The following is a 17338-nucleotide window of genomic DNA, read 5'->3' on the forward strand; positions in this document are numbered from 1 at the left end:
CATGTTTCTAGGCCCGTGGTGAGGCAAAGACATCATGATGCAAGGATATGATAAAATAAAGTTGCTAACCTCATTGTAGCCAGGAAGCAGAAAGAGGAAGGAGTTAGGGAGAAGACATAATTGCTGATGGCCCTACCCACAAGGATATACTCTCTTCAACTAGGGTCTAATCTCTTAAAATTTCTAATTGTCCATTCAGTTATGAATCCTTCAATGGATCAATCTACTGATGAGGTCAGAGCTCTCATGATCCAATTACTTCCCAAATCCCCACCTCTGAGCCTTTAGGGAATAGTCCAGATCCAACCATAACAAGGGTATTGCCAGGAAAATTAGGAAGTAAAAGATTTGAAGGCTAATAATATTAGAAATGAAGAAGTAAACTTTCACCATTTGCAAATGATATTATATTCTAAATAGAAGAAGGAATTTTTAAAAAACTATTAAACATGTATAAGGTTGTAGGATACAAGATTAATATGAAAAAATACTGCATTTCTATACACTAGCAAAGAATTTCTGAAAATGAAATCTAAAAACTCCATTTACAATAGCATACAAAGTAAAACATTCAGAAATAAAATTTTAAATAAATGAAGGACCATATATTGAAAACTACAAAACTTCACTGGAAGACATTAAAAGTACCTATGACACAAAGTATAAGTAAAAAAAGAAAATTTTGATAAACTGGATTCCATCAAAATAAAGTGACTTTTTACCTTAAATTCACAGAATAGGAGAAAATGTTTGCAAATCATATATCAGATAAGAGTTAGTTCCCAGGTTACATAAAGTTTAAACTCTTATAATTCAATAATTAAAAGACAAGTAATACAATTAAAAGGGGACAAGTGTGGGATGTAGCTAAGTTGGTACAGTATTTGTCCAATTCCCAGTACTTGAAGGAAAAAAAGCAATGAAAACAGAGAATGAAAGCAGATTAGTGATTGTCAAGGAAAGGGGGAGGGAGAAATTGAGAATGGTTGCTACTGGGTTCCATGTTTCTTCATGGGTTGATGATAACGTTCAAAAGTAACTATGGGGATAGTTTCATAACCCTGAATATAACAAAAGCACAGAATTAAAAAATAAAAGTTACCAGGCACAACAGGTATGCAAGAAAACAAGATTAAATGACAAGAATGATAAGAAAAAACAGATCATATTAACAGATCTCCAGATAATCCATATATTGAAGTAATTAAGCATGGAACATAGAATTATAATAATAGTTAAGTTCTAAAACGAAATTTAAAAATGGGAATTTCTTAGAAGACATCAATCTAAAGCACTAAATGAAATTATTTATTTATTATGGTTCAAATGCAAGTTTCAAACTGAAAAAACAGAATGCCTAAAATATAAAATTCATTAGATGGACTTAATAGACAATTATACACAGTGGATCATATAAGTTGGTCAATCTAAAGATAAGCCAGTAAAAATTCCAAATCAAAGTAAAATGAATAAAAAGGATAGTGAAAAGAATATAAAAAGTGGTCAAAAGATATTGACAAGGACTTACAGGTAAGTGGATGTAAAAGGAAAATGAAAAGTTGAGTAGATAATAGGTGAGAACTTCCAAAATTATGATAGACATAAATCTCCAGATTTTAAAAATTCTGTAAGTGCAAGGACAAATACCACATATCCTTGAATGTAGTAAACTATAAAAATCAATGATAAAGACAAAATATTTTAAAGCAGCCAAAGACAATGTTTACATACAGGCAACAGTAGAACTGAAGCAGATTTCTTAAAAGCACCTGAAGCCAGAAGACAATGTAATGACACATTTAAAGTTTTGAAAGAAAATAAACATGAACCTTAAAATTTCTTTAAAAATTTAAACTGAAATAGACATTTTCAGAAAAACAGTAACTACAGACTGGACAATAATCCCAGATAGACTATCCTAGGAACAAAAAATAATCATCAGCAATGTACATCTGAAGGCATATGTATACAAATGGTTGTAGTTCTATATTGTTGTATATGCAGTAATATTATGCTTTATGGAGTTTGCAATATATGTACAATTAAAATAAATGTTAATAATAGCACAATGTCAAGTAGGTATGTAGAGTTGTTTTAGTCAGTTTTTTGGCTGCTGTGACTAAATGACCCAACCAGCTAAGTGTAGAGGAGGAAAAGTTTATTTGAGGGCTCACAGTTTCAGAGATCTTAGTCCATTGAAAGCTGGCTACATTCCTGGGGGCTTGAGGTGAGGCAGAACACCACGGCCACAGAGAGAAGCAGCCTGCATCATCAGCAGAGAGAGAGACTCCACTCTCCAGACACAAAATATATACCCCTAGTCATGCCCCAATGAACTACTCCCTCCAGTCATACCCCACCTGCCTCCAGTTACCATTCAGTTAATCCCATCAGGGACTAATTCACTGATTATGTTAAGACTTTCACAACCCAATCATTTCTCCTCTGAACCTTCTTGCATTGTCTCACACATGAGCTTTTGGGGGACACCTCATATCCAAACAATAACAAAAACTAAAATATGTTAAGGACCTTGCATGGTCTGGAAATATTCAAAGTACAAATCTTTAGTATTCTAAAAGGTTGGGTTGTATATTGTGATTTCTAAAGTAATTATTATGAGTAATAAAAGAAAGTCTAATTAATATGCTAATGGAGGGGAGATGTAAGGATATATTTAATTAGTCCAAAAGGACATATACATAGGACAAAAAAGGGGTACAAATTGAAGGGGAACAGATTGAACTAATAACAAGTGAATAGAAATATGAAAGATTTAATCTAAAATCCATCAATATTTACATAAGTATAAATAAATTAAATCATAAACTAAAATATCGCCAGGATGGTTTTAAAAACAAAGTGATGTTTACAAAATATACACCTCACAAATAAAATATAGAAAATTTTAAAGTAATTAAAAGACATACCATACAAATTCTAACCAACAGAAATTGGTCTAGCCAGAGTAGATTAGTAATAAGAAATTGTAAGGCACTTGAAATGGGACACTTCCATTTCAACAAAAAGTGTAACAATCCCAAATCAAATGCATCAATTGCATATGATTACATACATACGTGTATATTCATATACATATATACATAATACACAAATCATAAAAATATAGAATGGAGAAATGAAAAATTATATAGAGAATGAGTAATACAAAAGATAAAAAATTTAATAGTAGATCAGACATGAATAGCATTCCAGTTTACCTTATTAATACACAGGGAACACTGAACCCAAAGGTATTCTTGTCAGGTTTATGTGAATCATTTAACAATAATAACCATATGCTAAGTAAATCTCAACAAATTTGAAAGGAGTAGAACATATGGAGTATGTTCTCTTGACAGTGTAGATATAAACAAAAAATCAATATTTTAAAAATAGAAGTAACCAAATGTTTGGAAATCAAGCAATACACTTGAAAATAAATAGCTGGCTAAAAAACATAATAATGATAGCTAAAAGATATTTTTAACTGAATGGTAATAAAAATACAACAAACTTAGATTGCAGCTAGAAAGTTGAGAAATATAAAGCCTTAAGTGATATATCAGAAGAAAAAAAGAATATCAATGATCTAAGCTTCTATATTAAGAACTTGTAAAGGGGTAAATGAAATAAAAAGGTATGGGCAGAAATGAATGAACAAAAAATATGGAAAAAATTCAAAAAAGCTGACAACTGGCTCTTTAAGTAGTCTAATAAAACTGAAAAAACATAAGAAAGACCAGTCATGAAAACGAGATGCCACAAAATACCAAATTCAGGAACTGAAAAGGGGAAGTCATTATAGAACCTAGAGGTGAAAAAGAACTTTATATCAAATATTTGAGGATTTAGAGTTAAAAAGAAAAAATTATTGTAAAATACAAACACCAATCTAACAAAAAAAAACATAGTGGGTTAGTTATATATGGGAGCTAAGATTAGTGAAAGAAGTATTAATCATACATGGAAGTGTATAGTTCTTTGAATATTCATATAAACCACACTGTGAGTTAACATTTTAGTTTTCTTTAAAATATATATAATAAAGGTCATAGAAACAAAGAAAAATTATCCTTCATAAATAAATTTGTTTTAATTTTTCATTTTAAAACACAGTTAAATGAAATAGTATCATTGAAATTCTGCTAACACCAACTTGAAGATCCTATAGCCAAGATACCTGAGAAATGGTCAATACTTAAGAAGTTAATAAAAGTCTCTGAAACACTAAATGGCTTCACCATAAACTTGATACAATTGCATTGTCTCATTTGATGATCCCGACTGAAGAATAATGATGTTCTCACAAATATTTAACACTGCTTATATACAAGGGGTTTCTGGGTTAATCTTCACATAATTTTACCACTGGGTTTCCAATAAACAATGATAATACATACTCTGATTTGTGTTAGAACTGTTTTACTTGCTGATTAGCCTATTATAATTTTTAAAGAGGATAACATCTAAAAGTTTTTTCCATTTATGTACATAAGCTATGAAATTCTGTAATTAATACATAATAAAATATCCTTTCATAAACAGGACCAATGAATAATTTATTAAGCCACAACTGTTGTTTAATGTACCTGAACTGTTAATGCAAACAATATTTCACCATAAACAGTTGTTATGACAAAGAATTGCTTTCTTTCCTTTTGGGAGTTTAAAATTTGGTATATACTAGGCAGAGAGTGTGTAAGTGACCACTCCCCAATAAAACCTTGGGCAACATGTCTCTAAGGATCTTTCACAGTAGAAACATTTCCCATGTGTTATCACAATTCCACGCAGAGGAATTAAGCATGATCTGTATGAATACATGAGGAGAAGACTGTTGGAAGTTTGCACATGAATTCTTCTGGGCCTTGTTCCATGCATCTTTTTCCCATGCCTGATTTTCCTTTGTATCCTACTCAGGGCAATAAATCTTAGCCAGTGACTATAACTACATGCTGAGTCCTGTGAGTTCTCTGGTCTTTTGGACTCTTCTAGTACACTGAAGTAAATTTCAATAATGATAGCATATAGGGAGTTAAGATTCTACAACAAGTGATACATAATAAACTCAGCTCAAAGAGCCATACACTAATTTCTTCTATATGACATTTCAGATGACTACCCTAAGAGTGTTCTAGACATTAAAGCATTCCAAAATCATTGGTTTGGGTTAAACGGTTTTTGCCACATATTTCAAGAACTAGTAACTGAAGTCAAGTTTTCAATCATAACATCATATGATTAGCTATCAAAAATGGTTCTTAGAATTCTTTTCCAATGAAAATCACACATCCATGTGATTTTCACAAGCCCTCTTCAACCTCTTGCACACTTGGTTTCCTGGGGCCCCTTTTCATGTTCAGTTGATGTTCTTGCTTCCTATTTCAGCAAGCCAATAGAAACAATCAGAATAAGATCAACCTTTGCATTTATTACAGTGCAAACACACATTTACATTATATTCACATTCTTTCCTTATTACACTGTCTGAACCATTAGGGATTATAGCTAAAAAACAACCCATTTATGCAATATATCTCAGCACACTTTGCCTATTCAAGAACTTTGCTCTTTCAGTTTTTTTTTTTTTGTGTGTGTGTGTGTTCCAAACCATTAAATTTTATATCTATACCTCTAAACACAATCCTCCCCTGACTCTGCACACTCCTCTAGCTAGTATCCCACTTCTGTGACTCCCTTTTCAAGAAAATTGCTCAAAAAAGTTGTTTCCCTTATTTTCCCCCAAAATTGCTGTTCCCAAAGAAACCTTTCCCACAAGTTCACCAATGACTTTAGTGATGCTGGTTGCACAATCCTGATTTACATCTATTATCCTGAAATAAATACTAATAGTGCTCCCTTTTCATTTTCAAAACTATTTTGGTTTGTAGATGAATTATATGGCCACTCTACACTAACAACAGTGCTAAAAACAACACTCAATTATCAGGCCTTACCTTCTTTGTCAGCATTATTAGATAATTATTCCCTCTTTCTTAAAGTACTTCCATTGGCTTCTAGTTTACTCCATTGTCCTTTTTCAGACCTTTCCTCTTCAATTTCCTTTGGTGGATAGTCATACTATTTTTTGGTATGCTGATGTGTCCAGGATTCAGTCCCTCCCTCCTTCAGCTATACTTATGCTCCATCTAGTTCAATGGGTTTAAATATAATCTTGTGCTATTAACTCTAAAATTCATACCTCCAGCCCAGTCCTCACTTTTAAACTGACTAGGCTACCCAACTATCTGTAAGATTGTTTTCCTTTGATGTCTAATAAGCAATTCCAATATAACACTTCCAAAACCAAACTCTGATTACTATTCATACTACCTCTATACACCTAATGTCTTCTCTCATGTTCTCTATTATGTCAGTTACTAATCTCAACCAGTTATTCACATCCACAACTGTGGTGTGATCTTTAAGTATTTTTCTCTCACACTACTTATCCATTCATAAGTTAAATGTTCAGACTCTACCTATATATTACAAATAAAATGAAACTCTTCTACTGCAAGCATGCTAGTCTAAACTATAATCATTCTTCCTCTTGAGTATTAAAACAACTGAACTGATCCTCTTTATTTCAATCTTGTTTTCCTATAGTTTATTCTCCACAAAGCAAAGTTATCTCTTTAAAACATAACTCAAGTTTTAACACACTTTTGTCCAAAAATCCCACATCATTACTACATGCTTGGAATAAAATCCCAGATCCTAATCGTGGTCCTGGCTACTCAGAAGTAACCTCCACCACTCTCTGATAATCTACTCCACTACAACTATGAATACATTCTAGTTATTCCTCAATTGCCACAAGCAATTCAATCCAGATGACTACCCTTTTTATTCCTCTGCCTTGAAGTATTCGCCATAAGTTTGCCTGTTTCTTTGTTTCATTCAGGTCTTCCTTCAAATGCTCTTTTACTGAAAGGACTGCTGATAAATACTAATTAAAATACTTCATCTGTTTTCTATTTTCTCCTTATGCTATCCTAAAAATATTCACACATCATAAATTAATATTTAAATATTCATCAACTTTCTTTTTACTCCACTAAGGAAATGGACCTCTCCTCAAGGAACTACTGTGTGGATACAAAGTTTATGAAGAAGAGAATCAGTAAAGATATGGTAATGACTTGCAAAAAGGGAGGAAAACAGTGTATTAAAAAACAAAAGTGAGTTGGGAGTGGTGGTATACACCTATAATCCCAGCAACTCAGGAGGCTGAGGCAAGAGGATCACACGCTTATCAGCCAGTATGAACAACTTAGCAATATCCTTTCTCAAAATAAAAACAAAGAGCTGGATATAGCTCAGTGGTACTTGTTTCCCTAGCACTGGAAAAAAAAAAAAAAAACAATGTAATGTGTACATTGCATATACGTTTCATTTTTGTGTTTGTGTACATGAATGTCAGTAAAGGCTATTGGTATTAGCTACATAATATTTGATATGCTCCAGATAAAAACTATAAGGTCAAGAAAAAAAAAAAAAGTTTAGATACAAATATTAAAAATTGCTTAAGTATACATAAGCCATATAAAACAATGGAAAGGTTAAAACAGCATCATATTTTTGAAAACATGGCCATTGACACATGAAGATTTAAAAAACTAAAGTAGGTGTTGATGAAGTAGAAAATAAATTCTAAAATAAACTGAGGGGCTGGGGAGATAGCTCAGTCGGTAGAGTGCTTGCTTTGTAAGCACAAGGCCCTGGGTTCGATCCCCAGCACCCCCCCCAAAAAATAAATAAATAAACTGAAATATCAAACAAAACAAAGCCACTGCTAACTAATGCAATTTCACCACCATCATGTTGCCTCAAGTAATATCAGTGTGAAATCACTTGCAACCAACAATGTTCGTTGCCACTTATTACAAATGATTATCATACGTGTTCCACAGGGACCTAGCATTTGTCTCCCAATGCCTTGAAACTTCTATGGGTGAAAAGAAATGAGAAGCTAAACAGGTTAGTTCTAGAAACTCTTCTCTCTTGGCACACTTCTTTTATTTATTTTATATTTTAGGATGCTCATTAAGATTGAAATGAATCTTCAGTTTCAGCTCCACTCAAATGTTTGAATAGTATAATATGCAGTATTACAGAAACTAAGTATCTGAATAAAATAAAACAGAGTTGTTTGATGAATCAAAAGATAACCAAAATAAAAAACCACAATAGGCTATTATTAATTTATTATTTGCTTTGTCTTTATTTACCTTCACTTTTTAATAGTCCAACTTACTTTACAAGACTATAAACTATTAGAGAGCAGAATTACATGTACCTATTTCCAAGCACCCTCAGCACAGTTCAGTGGTTATTTTTGTGTTTAGTATATGATATAATGGTTCTTCCCTGCCCAGAGGACAGGAGAGGAACAACAAGAATGTATAGCATACCTACTCTTTGATAGAGTTCTCACTGTGTGTACTATCTAGAATAACAAAAGCTTTTTCTGCTGCCACTCTGGCACATTTCACAGTGTGTCAGCATGTATGCCTACATGTCCAGGCATCAGTGCCTATGAAAGAAAAGCTTCTCAACTTTGGGATATAAATCCTTTTCAATTTTCCTAGTAAGAAAAAGAACATGGCATTTGTCTTTTGAAAAACATGAAGAACCCTACTGAGGTCCTACAAATATAAATAATATGATAAAAGTATCTTCCCACTTTTAAATGGATGTTATAAAAACCAATGGTGTGAAAAAAGACAATAACTGAGAAAATCTGCAACCGTTATTTCACTCTCATTGTTACTAAAAATTTTTGAAAGTTGCACATTTTATTTCAAAATATCTGAAATAGAACCTTCATGGGAGTTAAGTTTTACCATCTCATATACTATGCTCATTTTAAAAGTGTATTGTGCATTGAAAATATAGACCTTTGGATACAATATCCAAAATTCATTATCTGACTATCTGTTCAAGAATAACTCGCTTTATGTAAAACAAATGACACTTTCGAGACGAAATTTAATAGGAGAGAATTTGGGAATCATACATACCTCATCAGTGTTATAGATAATCTGGAGTCCTGAGGAAATCATTTCCACTAAAGAAGATAGAGTGACACTGCATTTATCTGAAAATAATCAGCAACAGTAAAAGGTTAAAGGAAACAAATTAAGTTATGAAAATAAATGGAAATGCAAAGATTAAAAGTCATTTGCTTATTTAGATTTGTTTCTCTGAGATGCAGTGCTAATTCACAATAAGGAGGGGGTAGGGAAGAACAGAGTTACTTTATTAGGTAGAGGGCAGTGAAGGGAGAGAAAGGGGTATGGGGGAAGGAAGGATAGTAGAGTGAAATAGACATCATTACCTCATGTACATACATGACTGCATGACTGATGGGATTTTACATTATGTACAACCAGAAAAATGAGAAATTACACTTCATTTATGTATTATTTATAAATTACATAAATGCATTCTAGGTATGTACAACTAGAACAATTAGAACAAATAAAAGAATTAATATTAAAAGTCATTTGCTCTGATAGTGTTATATAAAAATGATTTCCTTTCAAATTGTGAAATAAAGATGATGTGGATTTAGTTCATATTAAATCCCAGGTTTGTCGGTAAAATTTTAAAATCCTCAAATTCATTGTAATGGCTTAGATTTATTTTCAGACTCTGAGACTAAAATTACTTTACTTTGCAATAGTTTTGCCCCATAGGAAGCCATGTAATATCAATCTATCTGAAACATATGTAAATGAAAATTATTTGGCAAGCAAGATATTACAACTATGCTAGGACACTATAAACAATAGGAAGTGCATTTTGAAAAGGGTCTTGTTTTCAGACAATACAAAATCTATGTAAATGGCTGCAGAAATATGTTCATTTTAACCAATTATATAATATCATTTAAAATATTTTAACAAATTAGTTTTATGAAGGAATGAGATATTCTTTAAGTTTATTAGTCTATTAAAGTAGACATTATATGGTCTAAATAAACAAAAAAGACAATAATATACACTTTAACAAAGAAAAAGATTCTCATAGACTCCTGAATGGTATTTGTAAACTGCCTCATGTAAAGAATAAAGAAGTAGGAAAGATACATGCTACAACATGGACAAACCTTGTGTGGTCAATTTGCGTGTTAACTTCACTAGATAAAAAGATAGCTATAAACTAATAAACATTATTTCTGGTATGTCTGCAAGGATATTTCTGGAGGAGATTGGCATGTGTGTCAGTGGACTGAGTGGGGAAAATCTGCCCTCAATGCAGGTGGGCACCATCTAACCTACTAAAGGCCTAGATGGAACCAAAAGGTGGAGTTGGGGAAAATTCTTATTTTCTCTTCCAGAGCCAAGGCACCCTTCTTCCTCTTCTGCCCTTTATGTGAGCTCCAGGTTCTTCAGCTTTGGGGCTCCAGAACTCACATCAGTGCCCATCCCCTCAGCATATAGTCCTTAAGTCTCCATCTGAGAGTTACACCTTCAGTTTCTCTGGTTCTAAGGCTTTCAAACTTGTACTGAGCCATGCTATCAGTATTCCAGCTTAGATGGTCTATTATGGGACTTACTATAATAAACAGTGTGAGCCAATTGTCCTAAAGAATCCCTTCTCAAATATCTACTGGTCTAACTCCTATTGGTCTGTCAATCTCGAAAACCAAAGGCACTCTACCACTGAACTGCATCCCCATTCCTTTTCATATTTATTTTGAGAAAGGGTCTTGTTAAGTTGTCAAGTCAGGTCTCAAACTTGTGATGCTCCTGCCTTATCTTCCCAAGTCACTGGGATTATAGACATGCACCACTATGTCCAGCTTGAGTAATACAACTTGAATGAGAGAAACCAGTCACAAAAGATCATATACTATATGATTGTATTAGAAAAGTCAAGAATAGGGAAATCCACACAGCCAGAAAGTAAATTGCTATTTGCTTGGGCTGGAGAGCTTTGAGAAAAAAGGGAATGGCTGCTGATGGGTACAGGGTTTCTTTTTGAGGTGACAAAATGTCTTAAAATTGACTTGATAATGGTTGCACAAGTCTGAAAATACTAATATCTCTGAACTGTACCCTTTAATAGGTGAACTATATGGTATGTGAATTATATCTGAATAAAGTTCTCAAACAACTTTTAAGTGAAAATTTTAATTTAAGTCAGGAAACTGTAAATGTGAGTTAAAAACAAAGAAAAGCAAGGAAAATTTGTTCACATATAATTCTAATGGAGAAGGTTATTAGCCTCTAATGGTCTTGGTGGGTTGTGTTTCCCTTAACTTTCCACTAACCCTAATTAAGTGAAAGACAGAAATTTGGGGCAGAAAATTATTGGTGCTCTCAAAGTCTGGACAAAAAGCACTTCTGCCACCAGGGCCTGGCACCACTAGTGGCCCTCTCAGGATCCAGACCTATCCTGGCTATTTCCTGACTTCCTAGTACTCAGTCCATTGGGTATCAGGGTGTTTTCAAGGTCCAAGTGCCCCACAGGAACATGGAGTTTTCAGGTTTTAGATCAACATAAACTTCTGAGTGATTTCCTCAGAACGTGACAGAAGAGAGTTTCACTTCATTGGGAGGCTCATTCAAATATCTTCTAGCATTGACACTGGCCTATTCGAAATGAATTCCAAGAAATTCATTCCTATGGACAGTCAGTTACAGAAACATTTTAGAAGAAGCAGAGAAAATCTCTCTGCACTAACATTTATATAGCCTATATATGCCAGGAACTGAGCTTAAATTCTGTGATACAAAAATAGCTGGAGCCAGGAACAGTGTTATGTACCTACGGTTCCAGCTATCTGGAAGATTTAGGCAGAAAGACTGATTAAGCCCATGGAGTTTGGGACCAGTCTGGGCAACATAGCAAAACCCCATCTATTAGATTAAAAAGAAAAAAAAAAGGAACATGTATAAAAAGAGGTAGAGGGCTGGGGATGTTGCTCAGTGATAGAGTGCTTGCCTAGCATATGTGAGGCCCTGAGTTCAATGCTCAACACCACAAAAACAAAACAAAACAAAAAAATAGGCATGAAGACCAATGGAACAAAATAGAGAACCCAGAATTTTTTTTTTTATTTTTAATTACACCCACTGATTTTCAACACAGTAAGAAAATACACTTAAGAAACTTTCTTCAACAAATGGTGCTGGAAAAAATGGATATTTATATGCAGAAGAAAGAAACTAGATCTCTAATTCTCATAATATAAAAAAATCATCACAAAACAAATCAAAGGCTTAACTTTGAGATCTGAAAATATAAAATTACTGAATGAAACCACAGGGGAAATGCTTCAGGGTACTGGTCTGGGCAAATATTTTTTTTTTTTTTTTGGATATCACTACAAACACAAACAACAAAAGCAAAATGGACAAGTGGGATTATATCAAACTAAAGTTTCTGCAGAGCGAAAGAAACAATCAACAGAGTGAAGAGACAACCCACAGAATAGAAGAAAATACTTGCAAATTATTCACCCTAGAAGGGATCAATTTCCAGAAGGAACTCAGCTCAACAGCAACAAAATAATCTGATTTAAAAATGGTCAAGTGACCCAAAGAAAGAGAATATACAAATGGCCAATAAGTATATGAAAAAATACTCATTGTCACTAATCATGAGGAAAATGCAAAAAAAATCATAATGAGATATCATTTCAGCCAGTGTAATAGCTATTATCAGTAAGACAAAAATAACAAATACTGGCAAGGATGTAAACAGAGGGGAATCCCATACACTGTTGGTAGGAATGTAAACTAGTATAGAAAATAGTATGGAGGGTCTTCAAAAAACTAGAAATAAACTATAATGTGGCAACCCCACTAAAGAATATATCCAGAAAACTGAAATCAATCTGTTATACATCTGCACTCACATATTTATTGCAGCTCTACTCACAATAGCAAAAAAAGAATCAACATAAAATGTCTATTAGTGAATGAATGAATTAAGAAAATGTGGTGTATAAACAGAACGCAATATTATTTAGCCATGAAAAAGAAATTCTGTCATTTGCAGTAACATGGATGGAGCTGGGGGACAGTATGTTAAGTAAAAAAATCAGGCACCACAGAAAGACATACTGTATGATTTTCCTTGTATGTGGAAGCCAAAAAGTTGGTCTCAAAGCAGTAGAAAATAAAATAGTTGTCACCAAAGCCTGGGAAGGATGTGGGAGCAGGGATACAGGATGGGTAACAGACATAAGGGTGCACTTAGATAGGAGGAATGATTTAAAATGTTCTGTAGCATAGTAGGACTACTAGTCAGAGAAGACTAGGTTAATCTTTTGACATAAGCCATTTTAGAATTTTTAATACCTCTTTATAAATATCATCACATAAATGTTTATTTTAAAAAATATTTTCAAGCCTGGCAGTGGTAGAACATGCCAGTAATCCCAGTCACTGGGAGGTGTGATGGAGAAGAATCACAAGTTTGAGGCCAGGCTCAGCAATTTTACGAGACCCTTTGTCAAAGTAAAAAAATAAAAAATACTAGGAAGTAGCTAGTGGTAGAGTGTCCCTGGGTTCATTCCCAAGTACCAAAAAAAATAAATAAAATGATTTAAAAAAGTCAAATTAATGTTTATAATTTGCTTTTTAAATTTAATAATCCAGTATAAACATTTTTGGTCAATAAATATCACTGCATCATCAGCATTTTTAAAACAATGAGCTATCTTCTGAAAATGCTATTTCAGAGAGTAAACATATTTGTCAAAGCAAAAGAAATATAAAGCTAATTTCATTACATTTACCAGGTTAAGGTTTAGAAACACATATTTGTATGACACTAATTGTCCAAGGAATTGTTTACAAACAAGTACAAAAATTTCTGCTACAAGAAATGGGGACACTGTGCTTTCTGTGTTTGAAGAAAACACTAAAGTAAGACATTTCAGATCTTTAGGAGAGGGGAAATATAAAAAAGAGAAACTCCTATTTTAGTAAGGAATGTGTAAATATAAATATTATATACTAAAGACAGCAGAATCAAATGGTGAACAGTAAGACAAAATTCATTAAAGATAAACAGTATATATGATATTTGTATCCTAAAAACAAGAATGCAGGATGTCTAGCTAAAAACAATACAGACATGAGAGAAAAAAATTGAAAACAAAACAAAAATCATACAGTATATTCTTAGCACAGGAATAAAATTTAATATAAGAAAATTTATGGATTTTAGAAATTCATTTGACATTTCAATGGTCTATTTTCATTATTTTGAAGGTTGTATTAAAAACAATCTGCTGCATAACAAAAACTTCTGATTAGTTTTAACACAACTGTAAATTATCTTTTATTTTCTAGTTTAAGTACTGAAGTTCTGCCAAATTTGAAAACAAGTAAATGCTTTTGTCACCCAAAGAATGGTAGGCTTCCTTTGTAAAGACAGAAAGATTATACTCCATCCATTTTCTCCAATTTTAATGTGCAATTACATTAATTACTTCAGCCCTGGTTAGCATTTCATCTTCTTCTCCATTTCATACTTCTATCTTAAGAAATTAAAGAAAACTACTTGAAAAAACTTTAAACAGCCTTAAATATTCTATGATATAGCAAATAAACAGAGAAGAAGAATTCATAATTTTTTCTTTTTTACCTGAAGATGACCATATTCCTCATAGGAGAGCAATTCATCTCCTGTATGCACATTGAAAAGAGTGAAGACAAGTTGTTGGACGAGGATCCTGCTTAAATTGCTGGACCTAGAATCAAATATAAAATGTAAACAATGCTAGTAATTCACATACTTATCTAAGACTAAAGATTGTAAGTAGTTTTTAACTTTTTGATGAGGAAAGCTAAGGCTCCTGGGCTCAAGGAATCCTCTCATTCAGCCTTCTGCCACTGCCATTCCCCCATACATGCTACTGTGCCCACTTAACCAATTTAGAATACAAGTATAAATGCTAAATGATCTCACAAACTCCAAGAACAAATATTACCTTTTCTTAAGAAGTGATAGACACAGATATCATAATAACTACCAGAGTTTACATGATTGTCAATTTATATTTCACAAGCAAAGTAATACAAGAGTAGTAGGGTGCATGTTAATATGATAGCAAAACTTTTTTGCAATGTTTGCATCTTTATTTCAGAATAAAATACTAGCTTACTTGTGAGACAGGATTTCTGTAACTGTATTCCTTTGTATTTGGAAATGCTTCTGGGACATTCTGAAAAAATATTTGGGTCACATACTAATGCAACAAAAGTTCAAACTTCAAATGTCATTTCTTAACATGTTGCCATTTCCCTCCCACTTATACTCTCATTACTAAGGTATGAATTCTAAGAGGATATAGGCCAATCTGTTAATCACACTATAATTTAACTATTGATTGGCTGATTGAGATGGGCTCCTACATATTGGGCAGGGGATCTTGAAATCCTAGGCTCAAGTGATTCTCCCCCTCAGCTTCAGAGTAGCTGGAGGGACTATAGGCACATGCTGGGCTCAGTTTAGCCACTGTAGAATACTAAATGCTAAAAGCTAACAGATAAACTCCAATGACAAATCTATCCATTTCTTCAGGGCCTGTTCAATTTAACTTGGCAACATTTACGACAGCAATTACGTGCAGTAATGTGCTAATCCCTAGATACAAGAGATAAACAGAACAAAAAAATTAGCAGAGTAAGGTATGGTGTAGTATAACTGTAATCCCAAATACACAGGAGGCTGAGGCAAGAGAATCACAAGTTCCAAGCCAGTCTGGACAAACTTAGTTAAAAAAAGAAAGGAGGTTTCAAGATGGCGGACTAGAGGGCGCGGCATTTCATGTTGCTCCAGGACGCAGGATTCAAAAGAGGAGATAGTGAGAGACTTGGGACCAACTCAAAGCCGCCGGGTGAGTCTCTCCGTTGGGAGGCGTCCCAGATGGGGCAGTAGCCCTGGAACGCAGGGAACTTTGTGAAGTAGAGTTGCCCGGCAAGACGCCCTCCCACCACTGGAGCAGTAAACACAGACCACTGGGAACATCGTAGAGGTGGCTGCTCAGCACATCGCTTGGACTCGGAGCAACCACTGGGGCTCCAGGCGGCTGCCTGAAGAGGAGCTGCGTGGCGAGCGTGTGACTCAGAGCGGCCACTTCTGAACACCGGGGGTTGCCTGGAGGAAAAGGAGAAGTGTGGCCGGTCGCTTGGTCTAGTGACTGCATCAGAGCTACAGGTGGTTGCCAGAGGAGGAGGCGAGTGGTGAGTTGTTTGGACTCAAAGCGACCGCTCCTGAACACCGGGGCCTGCAGGAGGAGTGCAGTGGGTTGCTTGTCTCCAAGCGACCGATCCTGAACACCCGGGGGTTACCCAGAGGAGGAGGAGGAACAGGGCGGGTCACTTGGACTCTGAGTGACTGCCTAGGGCTACGGGCAGTTGGCGGGAGAAGGAGACGCAAAGTGAGTTGCTTGGACTCCTAGTGCCTGCCTCGGAACACCGGGCGGCTGTCCGGAGGAAGAGGTGTGTGGCGGGTCTCTGGGTCTCAGAGCTATTGTATGGGGCTCCAGGTGGCGGCTCAGAGGAAGGGGCTGCATAGCCAGGCAATCAGGTGCAGAGCAGGGTCCCAGGAACTAGGCGGAATCAAGGTGGAAGAGCCGCACAGAGACATGCCTAGAGGCGGAGCGAGTTTCCAGGACTGCTGGCAGATTCTTTGAGGAGGCAGCCTAAGGAGACTAGTCTGCGAAGGGTGAGGCTCCCAGGCCCAGGAGGTAGGTCTGGGCCCTGGAAACGTTGCAGAGGAAAGGCCCCAGCCAGGGCGGTAGTTGTAGATTGATGGAACCTCTAGGAGGGGAACTGACCAGCGAGACCTCCCCACTGGATGAGTCTTCCCTGCCGGGTGAGGTTTTCCCACAAGGATGGTAAAACCGAGACACAGGCACAAATAGGCCTTGCCTCAGCCCGCAGCCTAGTTCCCTTTGGATGAACCTTGGTCAACAAGTGGAGGCACCTCTGCCACAGCAGGGAATATACCCCACCTGAGGGTCACCAACCTAGAGAAGCAGCTTCCTTATGGAGCATCACATTATCAACTTCCTCCAAGACTTCAGGCTACTGAAGAATAAGTGGGATATACTAGCAATCTTCAGGGACATTATAAGTCAAGAGAGGAAATCTGCAATATCTTAATGACCCACTGATACCTGAACAATATGAGAAAACAAGGGAAGAAAATGCCCCAAACAAATCTAGATGTTACATCAATAAAATCCAACGACAGCATAAAAGAAGAATGACAGAAAGGGAGTTCAGAATGTACATAATTAAAATGATCAGGGAAGCAAACAATGAGATGAAAAGCAAATGCAGGCATGAATGATGAGATG

The 17338-nt window shown here is 35.1% G+C and overlaps 1 protein-coding gene across 2 annotated transcripts in view; it reads right to left on the reverse strand.

The window, feature by feature from the left end:
* Nucleotides 1-17338, reverse strand: part of Phkb (phosphorylase kinase regulatory subunit beta) — a 200897-nt gene that overhangs the window by 166072 nt on the left and 17487 nt on the right. For both annotated transcript variants that reach the window (XM_047528277.1, XM_047528279.1), the window contains exons 5-6: nucleotides 14617-14722; nucleotides 9030-9106 (exon numbers count right to left, since the gene is read on the reverse strand). In XM_047528277.1, coding sequence (XP_047384233.1) covers nucleotides 9030-9071 — 42 coding nt within the window. In that variant the 5' untranslated portion in view covers nucleotides 9072-9106; nucleotides 14617-14722. The remainder of the gene's footprint in view (nucleotides 1-9029; nucleotides 9107-14616; nucleotides 14723-17338) is intronic.

This window comes from Sciurus carolinensis, chromosome 16 (genome assembly GCF_902686445.1).
Source record: "Sciurus carolinensis chromosome 16, mSciCar1.2, whole genome shotgun sequence".
NCBI lineage: Eukaryota > Metazoa > Chordata > Mammalia > Rodentia > Sciuridae > Sciurus > Sciurus carolinensis.